Source organism: Coregonus clupeaformis, chromosome 7 (assembly GCF_020615455.1).
Source record: "Coregonus clupeaformis isolate EN_2021a chromosome 7, ASM2061545v1, whole genome shotgun sequence".
Classification (NCBI taxonomy): domain Eukaryota; kingdom Metazoa; phylum Chordata; class Actinopteri; order Salmoniformes; family Salmonidae; genus Coregonus; species Coregonus clupeaformis.
Window position 1 is genome coordinate 28,060,876 of NC_059198.1, and position 22,587 is coordinate 28,083,462.

Below are 22,587 nucleotides of genomic sequence, written 5' to 3' on the forward strand. Positions count from 1 at the left end.
ATTCTTGAGCCACTCCTTTGTTCCCTTGGCCGTGTGTTTTGGGTCATTGTCATGCTGGAATACCCATCCACGACCCATTTTCAATGCCCTGGCTGAGGGAAGGAGGTTCTCACCCAAGATTTGACGGTACATGGCCCCGTCCATCGTCCCTTTGATGCGGTGAAGTTGTCCTGTCCCCTTAGCAGAAAAACACCCCCAAAGTATAATGTTTCCACCTCCATGTTTGACGGTGGGGATGGTGTTCTTGGGGTCATAGGCAGCATTCCTCCTCCTCCAAACACAGCGAGTTGAGTCGATGCCAAAGAGCTCGATTTTGGTCTCATCTGACCACAACACTTTCACCCAGTTCTCCTCTGAATCATTCAGATGTTCATTGGCATACTTCAGACGGGCCTGTATATGTGCTTTCTTGAGCAGGGGGACCTTGCGGGCGCTGCAGGATTTCAGTCCTTCACGGCGTAGTGTGTTACCAATTGTTTTCTTGGTGACTATGGTCCCAGCTGCCTTGAGATCATTGACAAGATCCTCCCGTGTAGTTCTGGGCTGATTCCTCACCGTTCTCATGATCATTGCAACTCCACGAGGTGAGATCTTTCATGGAGCCCCAGGCCGAGGGAGATTGACAGTTCTTTTGTGTTTCTTCCATTTGCGAATAATCGCACCAACTGTTGTCACCCTCTCACCAAGCTGCTTGGCGATGGTCTTGTAGCCCATTCCAACCTTGTGTAGGTCTACAATCTTGTCCCTGACATCCTTGGAGAGCTCTTTGGTCTTGGCCATGGTGGAGAGTTTGGAATCTGATTGATTGATTGCTTCTGTGGACAGGTGTCTTTTATACAGGTAACAAGCTGAGATTAGGAGCACTCCCTTTAAGAGTGTGCTCCTAATCTCAGCTCATTACCTGTATAAAAGACACCTGGGAGCCAGAAATCTTTCTGATTGAGAGGGGGTCAAATACTTATTTCCCTCATTAAAATGCAAATCAATTTATAACATTTTTGACATGCGTTTTTCTGGATTCTTTTGTTGTTATTCTGTCTCTCACTGTTCAAATAAACCTACCATTACAATTATAGACTGATCATTTCTTTGTCAGTGAGCAAACTTTCAAAATCAGCAGGGGATCAAAAACTTTTTTCCCTCACTGTAAATTAGAGCGTAGTATTAGTTAATTGTAGCAGTTTTATAGCAGATAAAATAGCTGTTGAAATCTTAACAAATAGGCCTATAATGTGAGAAGGATGGGAAGTTTTGAGGAAGCATGTGTGACCTAGCAGGGTGTGAGTGACCTTCAACTCCTGTCCAAGTCAAACATGTGAAAGATAACTTCAGAGCATACCAGTGTATTCCAATCCCAAATGTAATTTACTTATCAAGAACATTGTTTATCTATCTAGTATGCACACACTCACAAACAACACAGAGCAGTGTGACATGATATTGTCATGGTCTGATGGTCAGCCCAATATACTGTACTACTGGGCCAGGTTGCATAAAATATCTTAAGTGTTTCTCTTAAGGATTTGCCTTAAGGAATAATTTCCCCTTACCTAAGAGAATTGTTTAAGGGCGTTGTACAGAGCCCCTCAAACGTTTTCCCTAGGTAAGAGCATACTTAAGGGTACTTAAGGGGTTTTACGGTAGTTTGAAGGCATGTATGGCAGAAAAGCTATCTGGTAACCATGGAGAGTGGCGCAGTGGTCTAAGGCACTGCATCGCAGTGCTAACTGTGCCACTAGAGATCCTGGTTCGAATCCAGCCGGCCGCGACCGGGAGACTCAAGGGCGGCGCACAATTGGCCCAGCGTCGTCCAGGGTAGGGGAGGGAATGGCCGGCAGGGATGTAGCTCAGTTGATAGAGCATGGCGTTTGCAAAGCCAGGGTTGTGGGTTCGATTCCCACGGGGGGCCAGTATAAAAAAATATATATATATATATATATGTATTCACTAACTGTAAGTCGCTCTGGATAAGAGCGTCTGCTAAATGACAAAAAATGTAAAAAAAATAAAAATGAGATGACCTGATTCACTGACTGAAGGTCAAAGAGCATTTATTTTGGGAGATCACAAAATATAACTTCTACATTCAAGACAGGAGAAACAAATTGATTCAGAAGATAATAAAACACGTTTCTTTTAGTTACCTTTTTCTCAACTTGTTTCTATTACTTCAAGCTAACTTACAGAGTAGGTAGCTAGCTAGCCAGCTGGCTTTGTAGCCATTGATTGTGCACCTTCCATTGTTTAGCTAAGTAGCTAGCTAGCTATACACCTTGCTAGCTGGTTGATGTTTTCCTTTTGCAACCAGGGCAGAGGAAAACATTCACTTGCACAAATGCTGTTTACATTGACATCCATACTGAATGAAGCACTTAAGGGACCTCATGGGCACCATTAACTTTTTCACTTAATTTAAGGGAGAAATTCACCTTAAAATGTTTTGTGCAACTGACTAAAAGTTCAACTTGAGATGTTTAATACAACCGGGCCCTGGTCCATATCTACCAGGACAGACAGAGGCTCAGCTGATGTTAATGTAGGGCATGTGTATTTGACACCTGGAGGCCTGACAGAGTTACTCCAGAGGTTGGGATGAATGCCAAGGTCAGCCTGACTAAGGCCACAGAGCTGCTCTCTGATTGGACCACGACTGAGCTAATGTTTTACAGTAATTTTGAACACCCAATATAAAAAGAGACGTATCATTACTGATATCCGATATGAGATGAAAAAGGTACTACTGACCTGAGGCACTTAGACATACAGCTGAGAAACTAAACCCGGGGTACCGTTTTAACGACAATTGAGGAGTAACACCCTTAAAAATCCTTTAAGACAAACAGACATAGGAAGGGGCACTGGGCGATTCTCACTGGATTTTGAGTCGATAGTCTCTCTGAAGAGACAAATAAATAGTATCTCTATATAGCCTCTGTCCTCAGGTCAGGATGAGGGCCACACTAATCTGCCTGCTGTGTATGGCCATGTGTTTAACGGGGATCGCAGCCAGCCCAGTCCGGAAGGCCCAGAAGAACAACCAGGCTGCCCCCATTGATGACATGAACGTGCTGATGTACGGTGTGCTGCAGTTCAGTGAGACCCTACACCACGTCTACGAGAGCACCGATGCCAAGTTTGCGCGGATCGAGAGGTCGCTGAGGAGACATGAGGAGAGGCTGGAGAGGCTGGGCCAGGAGGCAGGCCAGGCCGCAGACAAGGAAAGACAGATGAGACAGGTGCTTGGACTGATACAGGTGAGGAAACAAACGGGTCATGCTCTGACGAAGGTCTACTGTGACCGAAAACTGAAATGTGCATAGATCTAAGTGTGCAGAGGTTTTTTCTTCAGTAGAACTTCGATCTTCATCACCTTAGCTATACTCTGTCAGGTGTACAGTAGATTTATCTATTTACTGGTGAAAACACACCCAGTCAGACACCTCAAACTAACTGACATTGTCATCAACTGGTAGATGTGTTTTGAGAGGGAAAACCATCTAAAATGATGATCAATTTGTGGATTTCACTCCACAGAGCAACAGGGCAGACAGAGATAACCCTGCTTTGCCAACAATCTGAAATCTCAGTCAGTCAGATAAGCTCTATTCCTCTGGGCTCCAACAGGGAGAGAGAGCAGCTGAACAGACAATGGAAAGCAGCTGAACAGACACCATTGGCTATTTGGCTGAATGGGCCAATAACTGCAATGAACCTGAGCACTCAACTATCTGGCTAGCTTTTCAACACAAACACAAAGCCATGTACATATTTGTTTTGTTTACTCAATATAGATCCTAATTTTCTGAGAACAGAGGGCGTGTGAGAATGACATTGGACAGCCAGTATATTGAGGCCAAGGCGGTTTGGGCAGCTGGTCTGAGATCAGTGGGAGGGAGATGATTTAAAGCCAGATGCTCTTTTCCAAGGGCCAGATGGCTGGTCTGCAGTCAGAGGCTGAGGTGGCCAAGGGTAAACTGGCCCGGATGGAGCAGGAGGAGGGGGAGTTTAGGACTAAGGTGTCCAACCTGGAGACATACCTACAGAACTACCCCCCCAACAGCATACAGGAATTAAAGGTAAGGTACACTTCTCAATCACACACAGACTATGCCAAACAATCCAATGCCAACACACTCAAACTGTTCTATTCCATTAATAAATCCATGTGTGTGTTTTCAGGATAGGGCGTTAAAACACTCCAGTGTTCTGGAGGGCCTGCTAACATGGACCCAGTTCCAAAAACAGAGCATTGAGAGTCAGAACCAACAGTTGACCAAGCTACAGAAACTGGTGGGTATAATAGCTGAACATAGTTTGAAAAATTCTAAATAGAATCTGCCCATGATTGATGTAGTGATGGACGCCGTGTTTAAGTTTGCTTTGTTTTTATTTCAGAGTGAAGCCAGGAGATAGCCAGTCCTTTATCACATCAGCTGATGGTTTCACTGAATCTTAACACAAGTTACTGTAGCTACTACACTCCCTGACTTCACCCTGTGCATCAGTACCCTGTCTACTCATACAAGCATCATTCACACATCACAAAAATGTCCACCCAATAAACTCAATTACAACAACTTGTTATATATTTATACCACTGTATTATATTTCTGAATACATTTAATTGTGTTTAAAACAAGCCCTTTTTTATTGTACATTTTCTTGTTCTTTATTTTAATTATAATTAATTCTTACTGTCATATTGTATATATTGTGTGCAAATAAAAATATGAAAATATAATTTCTGTGCTGTGGTGTTTATGCAGTATATGACATGTAAAATCTATGTATGATCTATGACAGTGTATGAGTCTACTGACCTGTAGGTGGTGTGAGGGGTGTAGACTGACCTGTAGGTGGGGTGAGGGGTGTAGACTGACCTGTAGGTGGGGTGAGGGTTGTAGACTGACCTGTAGGTGGTGTGAGGGGTGTAGACTGACCTGTAGGTGGGGTGAGGGGTGTAGAGTGACCTGTAGGTGGGGTGAGGGGTGTAGACTGACCTGTAGGTGGGGTGAGGGGTGTAGACTGACCTGTAGGTGGGGTGAGGGGTGTAGAGTGACCTGTAGGTGGGGTGAGGGGTGTAGACTGACCTGTCGTTGGGGTTAGGGGTGTTGACTGACCTGTAGGTGGTGTGAGGGGTGTAGATGACCTGTAGGTGGTGTGAGGGGTGTAGATGACCTGTCGGTGGGGTGAGGGGTGTAGACTGACCTGTAGGTGGTGTGAGGGGTGTAGACTGACCTGTAGGTGGTGTGAGGGGTGTAGATGACCTGTCGGTGGGGTGAGGGGTGTAGACTGACCTGTAGGTGGTGTGAGGGGTGTAGACTGACCTGTAGGTGGTGTGAGGGGTGTAGACTGACCTGTAGGTGGTGTGAGGGGTGTAGACTGACCTGTAGGTGGGGTGAGGGTTGTAGACTGACCTGTAGGTGGTGTGAGGGGTGTAGATGACCTGTAGGTGGTGTGAGGGGTGTAGACTGACCTGTAGGTGGGGTGAGGGGTGTTGACTGACCTGTAGGTGGTGTGAGGGGTGTAGATGACCTGTCGGTGGGGTGAGGGGTGTAGACTGACCTGTAGGTGGTGTGAGGGGTGTAGACTGACCTGTAGGTGGTGTGAGGGGTGTAGACTGACCTGTAGGTGGTGTGAGGGGTGTAGACTGACCTGTAGGTGGTGTGAGGGGTGTAGACTGACCTGTAGATGGGGTGAGGGGTGTAGACTGACCTGTAGGTGGTGTGAGCGGTGTAGACTGACCTGTAGGTGGGGTGAGGGTTGTAGACTGACCTGTAGGTGGTGTGAGGGGTGTAGACTGACCTGTAGGTGGGGTGAGGGGTGTAGACTGACCTGTAGGTGGTGTGAGGGGTGTAGACTGACCTGTAGGTGGGGTGAGGGGTGTAGACTGACCTGTAGGTGGGGTGAGGGGTGTAGACTGACCTGTAGGTGGTGTGAGGGGTGTAGACTGACCTGTAGGTGGTGTGAGGCGTGTAGACTGACATGTAGGTGGGGTGAGGGGTGTAGACTGACCTGTAGGTGGGGTGAGGGGTGTAGACTGACCTGTAGGTGGTGTGAGGGGTGTAGACTGACCTGTAGGTGGTGTGAGGGGTGTAGACTGACCTGTAAGCGGTGTGAGGGGTGTAGACGTAGCGGGCGGGGAACTCCAGCACCTCCTTGGTGGGGCGCACCCTCAGGTCAGGGTAGGGCTTGACATGGAGAAGCTCAGGAGACAGGCAGTAGTGAGGAGAGTCTGGGGCTGGAGAGATGTCTATCTTCAACTGGGCTAGGGACAGAAGGAGCAGGAAGAGAGAAAAACAATGTTACACTTGTGAACGTAAAATATATTCTCTATTCAGCCTATAGAATTTGTGCAGGTGATTCTATATAAACATATATGTGTGTGCTGAGGAGGTACTGTCGTAGGTACCTGTGACAGGTCTTAGTCTGCGTAGGACAGAGGACGGTCTGCGCATGTCAGCCAGAAATTTGTAGAGGTCTTCATTACTCAGCCTGTCCCCCTCCTACAGATACACAGCGATCATAGTATATTGGCACACAGACACAAATCACACTGAGACAGGTTACAGTGCCTATAACAAGTATTCATACCCCTTGGATCTCTTCACATTTTATTGTTACAAAGTGGGATTCAAATAGATTTAATTTACTTTTTTTTGGTCAAAGATCTACACAAAATACTCTAATGTCAATGTGAAAGATAATTTTTTATACGATTTTATGAAAAATATATCTTGATTAAATCAGTATTCACCCCCCTGAGTCAATACATGTTAGAAACACCTTTGGCAGCGATTACAGCTTTGAGTATTTTTGAGTAAGTCGCTAAGAGCTTTGCACATCTGGATTGTGCAATATTTGCCCATTATTCTTTTCCAATTTCTTCAAGTCTTCAGCACTTTTTTCAAGTCTTGCCATACATTTTCTAGGAGATTTAAAGGGATAGTACAAGATCTTGGCAAACTAACTGTTTTAAAATCACAATTGGCCTCATGGTGAAAACCCTGAGTGGTTTCATTCCTCTCCAGCAACTCAGTTAGGATGGATGCCTGTATCTTTGTAGTGACTGGGTGTATTGATACACCATCCAAAGTGTAATTAACAACTTCACTATGCTCAAAGGAATATTCAGTGTCTGTTTTTTAGTTTTTTTTACCCATCCTTCTTTGCGAGGTATTGGAAATGCTCCCTGGTCTTTGTGGTTGAATCTGTGCTTGAAATTCACTACGCGATTAAGGGACCTTACAGATAATTGTATGTGTGGGGTACAGAGATGAGGTAGTCATTCAAAAATCATGTTAACCCGTATTATTGCACACAGTGAGTCCATGCAACTTATTATATGATTTGTTAAGCACATTTTTACTCCTGAAATGATTTAGGCTTGCCATAACGAAAGGGGTGTATACTTACATAACCAAGGCCTTTTATTTATTTGTATTACTTTGTAAACATTTATAACAACATATCAATCCCACTTTGTAACGCAAAAAATAAATCCAGGAGGGGTGAATACTTATGATAGGCACCTGGGTAGCACAAACACACAGCATTCTGACTGACCTGTTTGAAGAAGTTGGTGACTGTGAGAGTGGCTGGACGGAAGGTGGCAAAGTTACACATGTCCTCTCCTACACTCATCCGCTCAAACCCTTTCTTCTTTCTCTCGTTCCATGTTCCATGGCCTTTCCGCTCTGATAAAAAGACAAGTCATCCGTTTAGATATTAAATAACAATGATTACATACTTATTATGAAATAATGATGACACTTTTGTTACATCCACTATTCAACAAGAAAAGTGGTTGAGTGTGACTGATGTAAGGAATTCAAACATGTATTTCCATGTGTATATTAAGAGAGAATCTGTGTATGTGTGTGTGCTTGACATCCTAACTGTGATTAAACCAGGGGGCGTTTGGTAGAGGTCACAGGTCATAAGTACCAGAGTCAGAGTCGGGGTCGGAGCGCTCCAGCCCCCCCACACTGCTGACGATGTTGACCAGGTGGATGGCCGTCCAGGCGAAGGGCATCCTGTACCTCCCCAGCCTGCTACACGACGTCTCCGCCTGCAGACGTAGCTTCTCCAGCTTCTCCTTGTGCTAAACAGAGAGACACAGACTGACTGACGGGGACTGTATACCTGGATGGGAGCTTGTTCTATCAAGGGCCTTGAGAAAAGGCCTTTGCAAGGTGATACTGTAATATTTATATAATGTTTTAGAGTTTGTTGGACATTGATCTTCAGAATAGGGAATTGCAAATATTGCAGCTGTCTGACTAGGCTGAATTGAGAAATGCTGATGGCTACCCAGCTGGACAGAGTCCCATGTGCATGACCCCATGACCCCATGCACACATGTTACACATGCAGAGAAAAGACCAATAGAAGATAGATACTATGAACTTACTGTTACCTTTGATGAGTCTGACTCTTTCATGACCATGTAGGGTTCACAGGATTCCCCTATGTCTCCCTGCTGAAGGACTTTCTCCAGCTGAAACACACATACAAAACATGTACATACAGACAAGACACGTGGGTAACGGTGAACATTGCTGACTTTACCATTATTTGCAAATGGTGCATGCACACACATTTCTAAAGCAATATATGAAATGCAAATATTGGATGCATCTTCAGAATAACTAATTTCACATTCACTAGTTAAAGACAAATAGGTCATTGCACTTCACTGTCACCTATGCGGCAAAGCTCACAGAACTTTATCTAAAGTAAATAAGTTATATAAAGCAGCCATGATAAGGTATTGCAAAGACACTTGGCATTAATCATTCTGGTGGCTGAAGGACATTCCACTGATTTGTCTGGGATGGTCTGCTCAAATGCAGTTTACACAGCAAATTGGCCAGTGTTACCTTGTGTTACATAAGAACCCCAGTGTTGGTGTTAATAACCAGTGTTGGTGTTAATAACCAGTGTTCTATTGTAGGTTGATTTTTTGAATTGTTTGTTTCAATGTTGTTTGTTTCAATTGATTGATTAATTAGTCTTATGCTACACAAAGATAAATAACATAAATTTTTCTAAACTAATCCAATCTGTTAGTTGGACTTATTGCACCCGTTACTGAAATGGTTGTTCCAGTTTAGATGGTTTAGGTAGTCTCACATCTTAGTCCTTCTGACCATGGCAGTCATTCTGAATGCAGGTTGCGGGTGAAAAAAAATCTAAATGTTGGATATCCCCACTCCGGCTGGATTCCAATGGAAAAGACATCACTTTGCAAGCCAGCATAATTTAACTTGCAAATAAAAAAAGGAAGGTTTTACATCTTACTAAGTCTGAGGGTGGTTTTACCCTTCCAGACTTGGAATTGTATCAACTCTCCACCCAAGGCTTCTACTTGTGACATATAGTTAAATGCACTAGAGGAACAATGGGTACATATTGAAGACGCGCATGCTCATCCCCAGAATCTTTCCATGTGTCTATTTTCAAAGGATAAAGCTAAGAACATTAAAGCTGCATTCTGAAAGTTTTTTTATGCAAGCTTCAAAAACAGCTGAAAATGCAATATTTTTGGTTAAGGAAAATATATTTCACAGTGGTTTAGATGGTACAATGATTATCTACACTATACTTGCTTGTTTTGCCACAAACGATTTGAATTTTTGCAACCAGGAAATGGTGGACCAATTTCTGCATAGAGCATCTTTAACAACTTCATAGTTAAGAACACTAACAATATAGAAGAAAATGAAACAGATTCTACAAGAACCAATATCACTCCTTAAAAACACAACCCTATAGAACAAATCCTTCCATAGCATTTCAGAATTCACTGATAAATTGGTCCACATGAAGAACTAAAGGCATCGAAACCATAAATGACTTTGTAATACGAAATACATGTATTTCCATTACAGAATTAAAAAAGCAATTTTAGACTGACCAATGTAGATATTTTCAAATACATGCAACTTAAAAGTTTCATATTTCGAAGTTTCGATTTGAAATCTTTTCGACATCAGAGCAATCTTGAGGGAATCCTATTTGAGTCAGAAAATGATATTAATATGATAGGTAAGATACAGTGAATTAGGAAAGTATTCAGACCCCTTCCCCTTTTCCACATTTTGTTACGTTACAGCCTTATTCTAAAATGGATTAAATAAAACATTTTCCTCATCAATCTACACACAATACCCCATAATTACAAACACTTTTTTGGTTACTACATGATTCCATATGTGTTATTTCATAGTTTTGATGTCTTCACTATTATTCTACAATGTAAAAAAAAATTGAAAATAAAGAAAAACCTTTGAATGAGTAGGTGTGTCCAAACATTTGACTGATAGTGTATATCTTACAAAATAAGGCTTATGAAATATGTATTGTATTGTCTTAAATAATTACATTTTAATGATAACATATTCGCTTGGGATTTCACTTGGTGAAGGCTACAGGACTTAAAATGAATTAATGCAACAGCCATGTCTCTGTCACTAACAAATTAAGTAATGGGTGGTAACTCTACAATTCACTCGAAAGGCAAGGCACACTGGGAAATATGCAAATAAGGCTTTACACTAAGCAAAGTGTTAATTTCACACTGAAAAGTGTGGACCCATATAGACACTGGAAGAGTGTTACATTTAATCTCTAAATGTTCATATGGACAGGACTAGGGGTTTTCTCCTGACCAGACCAAGAAAAAGTCCTACAGAAGGTCAGTAGTTTGTAATGTGATGTAGAGCCTTCTCTGGACTCTCTGTATGTCCCCCCCCCCCCTGGTGGCCATATGTCCAGTACCTTGATGACCAGGAAGATGTCTGCTGAAGGGTACGTGATGGAGAAGATGGCTGAGCGGGCCAGGGTGGAGATGGCTGCGTGGGGCGTGTGGGGACGCAGCAAGCCCTTCATCTGATCTGAATTCAGGTCAAAGTGGAAGTCCTCTGAGATCTGAGAGAGGGTGAGAGGAAAGGGAGGAGGGAAATGAGAGGGAAGGGGGGAAGGGAGGGAGGAGATGAGGAAATGTATGTCAAGGGATATTAATTACGTTTTGACTCTGAGATTTAAAGCACAAGACCTTCGAGGCATAGTGAGCGCTAGAATAATTTAATCAGTCAAAAGCATGAGCTCAGCATGACATTAGCATATGATCATTCAAAAATAAACATGCTGTATATGTATACAGTCTAAACATTTCTAGAAAACTCATGGGTACCTTTTTCTTTTCCTTGACATCATAGAGAGCAAGAGTCCCAAATATTGGCTCAATTTCTATTTCAAATCTGTAGGTGGTACAAAAAGCACAATGTGTGTTTGGATGAGAAGGAAATATGATTTATAAATTAATAAATGCCTAAATAAAGTGACCAAAACCCTTTTCACACTATTGTGCCGACTTCAACCGTGGCTAAGCACTTTTCCTTAGTGTGAAAAGGGTATAAGCGAAAGAGTGACCAACAAGGATAATTTTAGGAACGATAAGGACAGACAGACAGATGGACACTCACTTGAGGGACAGACACTTGACCATGATCCTCTGACCACAGTGTTCTTTGGGGACCTCTGGGACAGAACATCTCTCCACAGCCTCATCCTGTCAGAGACAACCCACACACACACAGCCGTGAGAACACAAACACCACGGCAACATTTACACAGCCAGACGCCATGGCAACGTTGACACAGACACCGCAGTAGTGTGTACACAGACATAACAATAAAGAGGGAGAGAGAGAGAAGGAGACAGAGGCAAGTAGGGCTGGGTGGTATACAATATACCGGTATTGATGCACGGACCGGTTTGGGATTTTACTTTACCTTCTATAACGGTATTTGAATGTTTGGTTTGTTAAATGTGATACGCCGTGTGTAACGTCCATTTTTATAGTTAACTCCCCTACTTCAGTCATCTCTCTCTGCTCTCTCTCTCTAAATTCCACTATCCACACAGACCTAGCCCCGCCCCCTGTCACTCAAGGAGCACATTTGTTGTTCTTCAACCACAAGACACTTGTGTTCAGTCTGCATGGTCAACGCAGCACATGCAACAATGTTGATGACAATGATGCGGTTTACTTTGCTTCTTAATATAAATCCACTAGCTATCCATAATTACACTATTAGTTTGTGTTTCTTACATCTGCAAACGGCTAGTTTGTCTTTTATTAGCAAGTTGGGCCTAAATCGTGTTAGCCGATAATGAGAATCGCTAGTTAGCTGGCTAGCTAGCTAGTTAATCAATGTACTGAGTCAGAGCAAACATAATTAACTATACAGCCTGATAATACCAGTGACTGTGTAGACCTAAATCAGCATGTTGTTTGTGCAACAGTATCTTCTAAATCAAAAAGGAATACACGAAGAATGAATATGTTAGCTACATAAAGTAGCTAAAGTATAATCTTTGGCTACATTAAATGTTTTTTCTTAGCTATAGTAGCTAAGAGAAAACATTTAATGTAGCCAAAGATTATAGGGTCCCCTAGGAAACACAGTGCATTCGGAAAGTAATCAGACCCCTTCCCTTTTTCCACATTTTGTTACGTTACAGCCTTAATCTAAAATTGATTAAATAAAACATTCTCAATAATCTACACACAATACCCCATAATGACAAAGCGAAAACAGGTTTTTAGAAATGTTTGCTAATTATTACAAATAAAAAAGATAAATACCTTATTTACATAAGTATTCAGACCCGTTGCTATGAGACTCGAAATTGAGCTCAGGTGCATCCTGTTTCCATTGATCATCCTTGAGATGTTTCTACAACTTCATTGGAGTCCACCGGTGGTAAATTCAATTGATTGGACATGATTTGGAAAGGCACACACACCCATCTATATAAAGGTCCCACAGTTGACAGTGCATGTCAGAGCAAAAACCAAGCCATGAGGCCGAAGTAATTGTCCGTAGAGCTCCGAGACAGGATTGTGTCGAGGCACAGATCTGGGGAAGGGTACCAAAACAATTCTGTAGCATTGAAGGTCCCCAAGAACACAGTGGCCTCCATCATTCTTAAAATGGAAGAAGTTTGGAACCACCAAGACTCTTCCTAGAGCTGGACGCCCGGCCAAACTGAGCAACAGGGGGAGAAGGGCCTTGGTCAGGGAGGTGACCAAGAACCCGATGGTCACTGACAGAGCTCCTGAGTTCCTCTGTGGAGATGGGAGAACCTTCCAGAAGGACAACCATCTCTGCAGCACTACACCAATCAGGCCTTTATTGTAGAGTGGACAGACGGAAGCCACTCCTCAGTAAAAAGACTCTCAGACCATGAGAAACATGATTCTCTGGTCTGATGAAACCAATATTGAACTCTTTAGCCTGAATGCCAAGCGTCACATCTGGAGGAAACCTGGCACCATCCCTACGGTGAAGAATGGTGGCAGCATCATGCTGTGGGAACTGGGAGACTAGTCAGGATCGAGGGAAAGATGAACGGAGAAAAGTACAGAGAGATCCTTGATGAAAACCTGCTCCAGAATGCTCAGGACCTCAGACTGGGGTGAAGGTTCACCTTCCAACAGGACAACGACCCTAAGCACACAGCCAAGACAATGCAGGAGTACCTTCGGGACAAGTCTCTGGATGTCCTTGAGTAGCCCAGCCAGAACCCGGACTTGAACCCAATCGAACATCTCTGAAGAGACCTGAAAAAAGCTGTGCAGCGATGCTCCCCATCCAACCTGACAGAGCTTGAGAGGATCTGCAGAGAAGAATGGGAGAAACTCCCCAAATACCGGTGTGCCAAGCTCGAGGCTGTAATCGCTGCCAAAAGTGCTTCACAAAGTACTGAGTAAAGGGTCTGAATACTTATGCAAATGTGATATCAGTTTTCTATTTTTAATACATCTGAAGAAAAAATATCTAAAAACCTGTTTTTGCTTTGTCATTATGGGGGTATTGTGTGTAGATTGATGAGAAAAAATAACAATTGAATCAATTTTAGAATAAGGCTGTAACGTAACAAAATGTGGAAAAAGTCAAGAGGTCTGAATACCTTCCGAATGCACTGTATCAACACTGGTTCCTACCCTGTCACAATAACTCCTCCCTGGCATTTTCATTCGTTGTCATGTCAAACAACACTGTATTCAAAGTGCCCACTAATATATTCTAACTATGGAATTAGAATAATCATTCTATTTCCATGATTCCAACATTGTAAAAAATTATGCAAGAGAGAACAAACAGATGGTCACATGGCTGAGAAGTAGGCCATGATATTGAACATCCATTTCATAGATGTGCTTCAATGTCTCTGGTGGAACTGGCCTGAATTTTAGCAATATAATCTTTTTTTTTGTATGATAACTAACTTTCTAATATAGTTTCCATAGCCTTCTATGGTATAGCTATATTATTCTACACAAAGTCGGCTAACACTTTAGCAACTGATGCTGACAGACAACTGAGCTGAATAGAAGTGAATAGTGTATAGATAATATGAATATTATTTGGGACAGACCTCGTCGGGAGGAGGGAAGAGCCCCAGCAGGTCAGGGTGGCGCCCCTGCATGCGGGCCTCAGCGTTGCGGCGGTCCATGTCCTCTGCAGCCGTGCGCTCTAGCACCGCCGGCAGCAGGGCGTCCGGCAACGAGTTCTTCAGGTCAAAGATACTGGAGGCCCAGCTACCCCGGGGCGTGTCATCCAGAGAGACTGACCGCCGCTTAGCATCGTCTTGGTCGTCCTGGCGGTCAGCGGCCGCAGCCTCGTCCAGTTCAAAGGTCTGCTTAACCAGCCCTCGCTGCCTCTCCCTCTGGCGCTCAGAGTTATGGGGGGTGTGGGTTGTACTGTAACGCTGATACCTACAGACATTACAAAATACATTATCCTCATCTGTAATCACAGAGATAATGTACATCATGGCCACCAATGCTACCAAATCGATTGTAAATCAATGTGGATAAAGGAATGGAAACGAGGGAGGCATGGAACACATGATAGAGGGACACTCACTTCCTCTGAATGATCAACCAGTCATCTGTGTAGACACCCAAGGCATCTCTCACTCTTGGGTCAAATGTGCTGTAGAAATAACACATTCATTATATAGTATGACATAAAAATTACAATGGCATAGGAAAGGTACAGGGTGTTCTGCCTGTCCAGTAGCATGATAATGCTGTGTAAAGTGTGTCAAGATATCCTAGTTATGTGAGCGAGCATGTGTGTCAGTCTTTCCCTCTAGATTATTTTCTAGGCGGGGCACAAAGGAAATCAACGCAACAGCCAAGCCCCTGGCTCCAAAATTGCCATTTGAAATCCATTGAAGCCAAACTCTTTTAGGCAGGTGGTAACAGAGCTAAGCAAGGGGACATAATGCTACGGGAAACATTGGTGTGTGTACTGTACATAATGTACATAGTATGTGTGTGTTAGCGTGACTCACTCCTCGGGCAGAGGGGGCTCCAGTGTAGTACACTCTCTGTCCTGCAGGAGGAGCTCCAGGTCGTCTGGGGGGAACTCCATCAGCTGTCTGAGGGGGCCAGGCTCCGCCCCAGGGGCGTGGCTACTCACATACTCCTCATAGTCCACAGGCTCCACCACCTCTGTCAGCGGCACCTGACAACCAATCAATCAATAACACACAACTTAACAATCAATACCTGGGGTGCGTTCAATTCGTTTGAACGTTTGCAGAACAGTTTGTACTGAACGACACGTTTTCCCAAAACATTATTGTACGTTCTTGAAAAGACAGATACGTTTGCTCCGTTCGGTGGGTGTGCCGGGGTGTGGTTTGAAGCAATGAGTGACATATTTAAAGGGCAGCGGGGCATTTTGAACACACAACCCAACCCCTACCCATTTTTCAACTGGTCGTTCAGTACAACACTGTTTCTGTTCAATTGAACGTTTTTATGTACTGAACGCAGCCCTGGAGAAGCATTATATTCATACACCTCATCTATTCCACCAGGACCACACAAGCTACAGGCCACACCGAGATAGTGAGCCAAGAAATGAGACGGATAATATGAGTGACTAAGCCTACATGTCATCTACTTTTGACACACTTGTATACATATAAACTCAGCAAAAAAAGAAACGTCCTCTCACTGTCAACTGCGTATATTTTCAGCAAACTTAACATTTGTATGAACATAACAAGATTAAACAACTGAGACATAAACTGAACAAGTTCCACAGACATGTGACTAACAGAAATTGAATAATGTGTCCCTGAACAAAGGGGGGGTCAAAATCAAAAGTAACAGTCAGTATCTGGTGTGGCCACCAGCTGCATTAAGTACTGCAGTGCATCTCCTCCTTGTGGACTGCACCAGATTTGCCATTTCTTGCTGTGAGATGTTACCCCACTCTTCCAACAAGGCACCTGCTAGTTTCGGGACATTTCTGGGGGGAATGGCCCTAGCCCTCACCCTCCGATCCAACAGTTCCCAGACATGCTCAATATGATTGAGATCCGGGCTCTTCGCTGGCCATGGCAGAACACTGACATTCCTGTCTTGCAGGATATCACACACAGAACGAGCAGTATGGCTGGTGGCATTGTCATGCTGGAGGGTCATATCAGGATGAGCCTGCAGGAAGGGTACCACATGAGGGAGGAGGATGTCTTCCCTATAATGCACAGCGTTGAGATTGCCTGCAATGACAACATGCTCAGACTGATGATACTGTGAAACACCGCCCCAGACCATGACGGACCCTCCACTTCCAAATCGATCCCGCTCCAGAGTACAGGCCTCGGTGTAACGCTCATTCCTTCGACGATAAACGCGAATCCGACCATCACCCCTGGTGGGTCAAAACCGCGACTCGTCAGTGAAGAGCACTTTTTGCCAGTCCAGTCTGGTCCAGCGATGGTGGGTTTGTGCCCATAGGCGACATTGTTGCCGGTGATGTCTGGGGAGGACCGGCCTTACAACAGGCCTACAAGCCCTCAGTCCAGCCTCTCTCAGCCTATTGCGGACAGTCTGAGCACTGATGGAGGGATTGTGCGTTCCTGGTGTAACTCGGGCAGTTGTTGTTGCCATCCTGTACCTGTCCCGCAGGTGTGATGTTCGGATGTACCGATCCTGTGCAGGTGTTGTTACACGTGGTCTGCCACTGCGAGGACAATCAGCTGTCCTCGCCTCTTTCTAAGTTTTCATAACTGTGACCTTAATTGCCTACCGTCTGTAAGCTGTTAGTGTCTTAACGACCGTTCCACAGGTGCATGTTCATTAATTGTTTGAACAAGCATGGGAAACAGTGTTTAAACCCTTTACAATGAAGATCTGTGAAGTTATTTGGATTTTTACAAATTATCTTTGAAAGACAGGGTCCTGAAAAAGGGACGTTTCTTTTTTTGCTGAGTTTACATAGACACTGGCTCTACTTCAGTAAGAGCACTGCGGAGCTGGCCTTATAATGCACAAATAGATGACATCCTCAGAAGTGGTTGATGACCTCCTTAAGAAGTTGTTTGTTTCCAAAGCAGTAAATTCAACTTAACCATACAAATTCCATCCTCATCTTTGACCAAAGATAAGGTGATATACCTAAAAACAAAGACACAAAAGCCTAAACACACTGTGACTTACAGGTTGGTGTGCTCCTCGTTTCTTGGAGAGCTGAGGGGAGCCATACTCTCTGGATACCTGCTTCCTGACCTCTGCAGCCACCGTCCTGACAGAGACAGACAGACAGGAAATGGTAGAGTACAGTTACGCTCAAACATGAGAAAAACAGTTTTTCATTTTACATTTACATTTTAGTCATTTAGCAGACGCTCTTATCCAGAGCAGTTACAGTTAGTGAGTGCATACATTTTCATACTGGCCCCCCGTGGGAAACGAACCCACAACCCTGGCGATGCAAGCGCCATGCTCTACCAACTGAGCTACAGGGGACTACACAGCTGTATCCTCAGGAAGCCAAACAGAAACAAGTCTAGACATAATAAATACCAGAATAGCAATCATTCTGTCAGTGGATAAAGACAGTTAACTTGAGTACAACTGATTTGATGACCAAATATGCTCCATAATCTAGATCCAAGAAATACTCAGCTAAAATCTCTCCAGCGAGGTGCCAAAAATCTAATTGCCTCACTATTATCATGCACATGCAAATAGGCCAATTTACATAGGCTAAACAAAACCCTTGCTGCAGATAACCCAGAGCTAAACCTATTACATTTTGCCTATTGCTGCTTTAAACCACTATGAATCTGTAGGCTACAGTTAGCCTACTCCCAGATGTCATGCTAGATGTGTTTTATACATAATTATGTGCCTGCCTTAGATTTCCTAATAGCTTTCCAGTTTTGACTTCTTATCAGATGTGAGCAGCCCATGTATTCCATCCACTCTCTCCCCACTACCCAGTCCCCAGCAGCTGGTACCAGTAGCAGTGCTGAATGCCAGCAGCTGTTGTGAATGGGAGTCAAGCCGGATCTGTGGGAGAAGAGAGGAGAGGTGGATGGGCCTAGTACAGAAACCAGGCAAAGAGCCATAACTCTCTCTCTACCCCTGGCCTGGGCCTTTATGGACCAATAGCAAATAGGAGGCTTAGAGAGGGGGACAAAGCCAAACTAGGCCCCCAATCCTCTGAGAGACAATATGCAGCTGCTCTTCCATAAACTTATAACGAACTGGCCATCTCAATCTCTCAGACTCTCTTTCACACACAGACATGCACAGATACACACACACACATAGTTACACGCACAGTTACACACAACACACCCACAGATGCAAGGGCTTCCGAAATTCCCTGGTCACGGTCGCTATGGACAAACTATGTCTTCATTCCACACATTAAATGCTACTGCTCTCTGCTTCAAAAGGAGACCCTCAAATGTAATTTCTCCCCATGACATACTACACTCGCCCCTCCCCATCTCTCAGAAATAACTCTGCTACCCCAAAATCACACAACCCTTTCAAGCTGGAACTCTACAACAATCTTTTGCCCTTGGAGGCGATAGCTTTCCTTTATCCTGTTTAAAGTGCGGATTGGAAACGGCAGAATAACACTATCACAACAATATGTTTGGGATAGTGTTATTCTGCCGTTAAATGTGCTACCTTTTCCAATCCCCACTTTAAACAGGATAAAGGAAAGCTATCGCCTCCAAGGGCAATAGGCGGAACACCCCGTCACACCCTTTCCTGCATCCTTAACCGATACAATGGACTGGCTCCCACTGAGGAGAGGGAGGAGAAACTGTAGCAATGATTAGGCCTAAGCTGTAGAATCCAGCACTCTACTCAGTTACTACTAGGTTAGGCTATAGCCTAGTAGTAGATTAACTGATACAATTTGAACTAGTAGGCTACCAGTCAACATTCAGAGGGAACAGCACTATTCACCATTAGCTACGCTAACTCAATAAGATAATAATGTGAGACTGAGAAATATGCGGACATACCATGGTGAGTGTAATAAGTCTGGTATGGGCCAGTCGGAAAGTCCTAATACGAGATATAAGGTATGGGCCTGTTGTGGTGTTGTTGACTGTTTCGTACTGGACTGCTGACATTCCAAGATGTCATTGAGATTTCCTCCCTGTTGGTTTTGATGTGACATGTTTACCTGCATGTTGTGATGCTGATAGACATCTCTTATCAAATATCCAGTCTGCTCTCAGTAGCCTCCAAAGGCCACTCACCCATAACATGAAGGGGGTTCTCAGACGATTCTATGAAGATTACATGAAGGCTGCAAGGTGAACAGCTAGGCTAGTGCATTTATTCTGAAAGTGTGTGTGTGTGGGGGGGACACCTGTTATTAGCATGTACTACCTATTCCCATATACCCACCAACCTTACACCACGCAATCAATTACTTAGCATGCAGTTCCCTGATCAAGGCTTTGATGAACACAAGTATGAACTCAACTCAACAATGGTGGACCTGGAAAATGCATAATGTCTTGCAAAGTGATATTACAGCTATAGGTCTGATCTAATTCTGTGGATAATAATAAAGATACTGTCCTTAGCTACTTTACTTTCCCACAGGAAAAGGGGAACTCCATCTTGCCTACTTCTGTTTTCATTGTAGAGCAGAACTCCATAAGAGCTAGACTTTTCAGTTCCATCTACAGAACTACCCCCAGAAAGAGTTCTACACAGTATGACTTGAACTAGGAGTGACAGCACAGAGGATCAAGCAGTTAATTTGCAGTGCAACAATATTAGTGTAACCTAACCCACGACTTGTTATCCCACAGGTCGACGGGAAAGCAAATTCAATAGCTAGTATGACTAGATAACTACTAATTATAGTTTTATATCCGTTTTACTTGGGGCTCCTCAAGATAATGTCAAATAAAGTAATTTAGGTAACTAGTAGCCAACACATTTGATGGCTCGAGTGTCAGCCTACTAGCAAAAGGATAGCTGTGATCTAGTTCTGTCTGTGTGTGCAACAAAGTAACAATCTCAAGGTATGAAAAATAGATTTCGTTTTCTAAACAATGGCAGGTTGATGATAAATTCACATTTAATTTGACGCCCATATGCTGAACAATAGACTCGCCTCCGTCTGTCTCAGTTCCTATTCAGTCTGCGCGGTTTACGGTTAGTGATACCCCCAAATCCTGCACTACCTGGTCTGTCCGTCATGTCACGCGAACTAGCTGTCCTACTGAATACATACAAATTGAGTCTCACCGATTAATTTTGTGAGCAAATGCCCTCCTCTCGCTGGTTGAAGATGCCATTTCGCGTCCCCATGTAGTGTACTCTTCGAACTATTCTCTCTTTCTCTCCTGTACTTCGATACTATATCTGTCCTGCTGGAATTCGCTTCCTTGTATCACCACGATACGGTGCCTATCCCAGTGGTCCTCCTAGTGGTTGGGAGCATAAATACAAGGTTGTGTTGTGTGGAATCGTCCGCAGTGCATTCAAAATTCTCACCTGACCGGTTTCAGTGACGCTGTCACACGCCCGAGAATGGCCCATATCCTCAACAGTTAGGGTTTCATTACAGTGTGAAAATTGAGGAAGTTTGCTGAACAGCGAGACCTACTTTAGTTCAACATGTATACCAAGTGAAAAACATGTCAAAGCACGTAGGTGTGTCACCTGTTGACAGTTTGGTAGGCCTAGCTATCTGTCAAAACAAAAGCAAAACACTACAATTAATGCATACATTCATAAATCACACGGCATATATTATAGGCCTATAATACGGGTATGGATCTGCAGTAGGCCAAACATTTTTTTTACTATGCACCCATTGGTGAACTGGGAAATCTGCAGTGATGCAAGTAGGCAGGTGCAACACAGCAGGCAGGTGGCACCTGAACAAGGTCAATATTTTTTAGGTCAAGGAGGTTGAAGAGGATGGTAGGCTATCAAGCAATACTATCAAGAGAGCAGGTAGGGTTGTGAAGTACTAGGCTAGCCGGCTAGGGATTAAATAGGTTTATAGCCTACTGTTCAACTACTAGGCTTTTTGAGCCAATAGGCCTAGGACTGTGTCAACCAGACAGATGACTGTGGTCTGATTACTATTTTCCTCACCCGGCGGTCATCTAATCCAAGTGATGAAAAAATAATCTGCTTTTTACCAGGGAGGGAGCCATTTCATTCGTCATTTGGTTAAGTAGATCTAATCCTGTTAATTCTGTCTCGCATGCGCCTACAAGGTCTATCTAAGAGGAGGTGTACTGGCCCTATAATTCAGTGATGCTACATTGTGGTGTGCTAATTTACACCCTTTAAAGCATTTGTCTACCTCGATCATGCTGTGTACATTAGAATACTCTTCACACTACACAAGGATAGTGTGTTCATATTTGGGATGAATATGTATTATGATCAAATGCCCATCCCCTCAAACAGTTAGTTCCTCTGGGTGTATCTCTACAGCAGCATCATATGTTTACCTCACATTCATATCATGCTCAAGTTTATTCCATTATCCCCTCTTGGAGGGAGTCTATGTATTATACTGTATGACATTTCCCACATCAGCCAGACGACAGAATGCTGCCTCTCCATTCAGCAAGTGTGCTTTACTAACTGTTGACCAGCAGAGGGAGATGTTCACCATGATTGTGGGAAAAAGGGCAGGGCCCAAGGCTCTTCTCTAAGAAAGGCAGGTCTTCGGGTTCATGATTCTTTCTGTTTTCTGATTAGTGGTTCATGGTTCTCAACGGAGCTAGCTAGTACTGTAGTGACAGACTCTGATTGTAGTGTTATGTTTCTTTGTTGCCTTTCAGTAGATAGATAACAAACGTTGGTCTTAAGAACCAAGGGAGGTGGCCTCCTTTCAAATGTAATCCAATTACTTACAATGAAGCAAATCTAAAGGAGGTACAACAAAGTTCAGGACACAATGTAGCCCCACAGGGTTGTCCCTGATTACATGTCTTATAACTGATCCATCTTTCATCTCAAATTGAAATTAGCAGGTAACACTAAATGGGAAATGAATCAATGCATTATTGTATTTACATTTGAGTCATTTAGCAGACACTCTTATCCAGAGCGACTTACAGTTAGTGCATTCATCTAACGATAGCTAGGTGGGACAACCACATGTCACAGTAAGTACATTCTTCTTCCAAGTAGCTCTCAGCAAAGTCAGAGATAGTAAGGTAAGTATTGTTTTATGTATCTCTCTCTCTCTTTC

General features: G+C 43.6%; 1 protein-coding gene across 6 annotated transcripts in view; it reads right to left on the reverse strand.

Moving 5' to 3' along the window:
- LOC121569079 (dedicator of cytokinesis protein 7-like) overlaps positions 1–20,771 on the reverse strand; it is a 41,741-nt gene extending 20,970 nt beyond the window's left edge. For 3 of the 6 annotated variants that reach the window (XM_045221286.1, XM_045221287.1, XM_041879717.2), the window contains exons 1-13: positions 20,616–20,771; positions 17,538–17,622; positions 15,377–15,549; positions 14,944–15,012; positions 14,453–14,792; positions 11,490–11,575; positions 11,198–11,264; positions 10,783–10,932; positions 8,420–8,500; positions 7,948–8,104; positions 7,567–7,697; positions 6,413–6,506; positions 6,106–6,268 (exon numbers count right to left, since the gene is read on the reverse strand). In XM_045221286.1, the coding sequence (XP_045077221.1) occupies positions 6,106–6,268; positions 6,413–6,506; positions 7,567–7,697; positions 7,948–8,104; positions 8,420–8,500; positions 10,783–10,932; positions 11,198–11,264; positions 11,490–11,575; positions 14,453–14,792; positions 14,944–15,012; positions 15,377–15,549; positions 17,538–17,622; positions 20,616–20,665 (1,646 nt within the window). In that variant the 5' untranslated portion in view covers positions 20,666–20,771. Of the gene's footprint in view, positions 1–6,105; positions 6,269–6,412; positions 6,507–7,566; positions 7,698–7,947; positions 8,105–8,413; positions 8,501–10,782; positions 10,933–11,197; positions 11,265–11,489; positions 11,576–14,452; positions 14,793–14,943; positions 15,013–15,376; positions 15,550–17,537; positions 17,623–20,615 lie in introns of all 6 variants that reach the window. The other 3 variants (XM_045221285.1, XM_045221284.1, XM_045221283.1) reach the window with 1 other exon arrangement.
- Between the last annotated feature and the right edge of the window lie 1,816 nt (positions 20,772–22,587).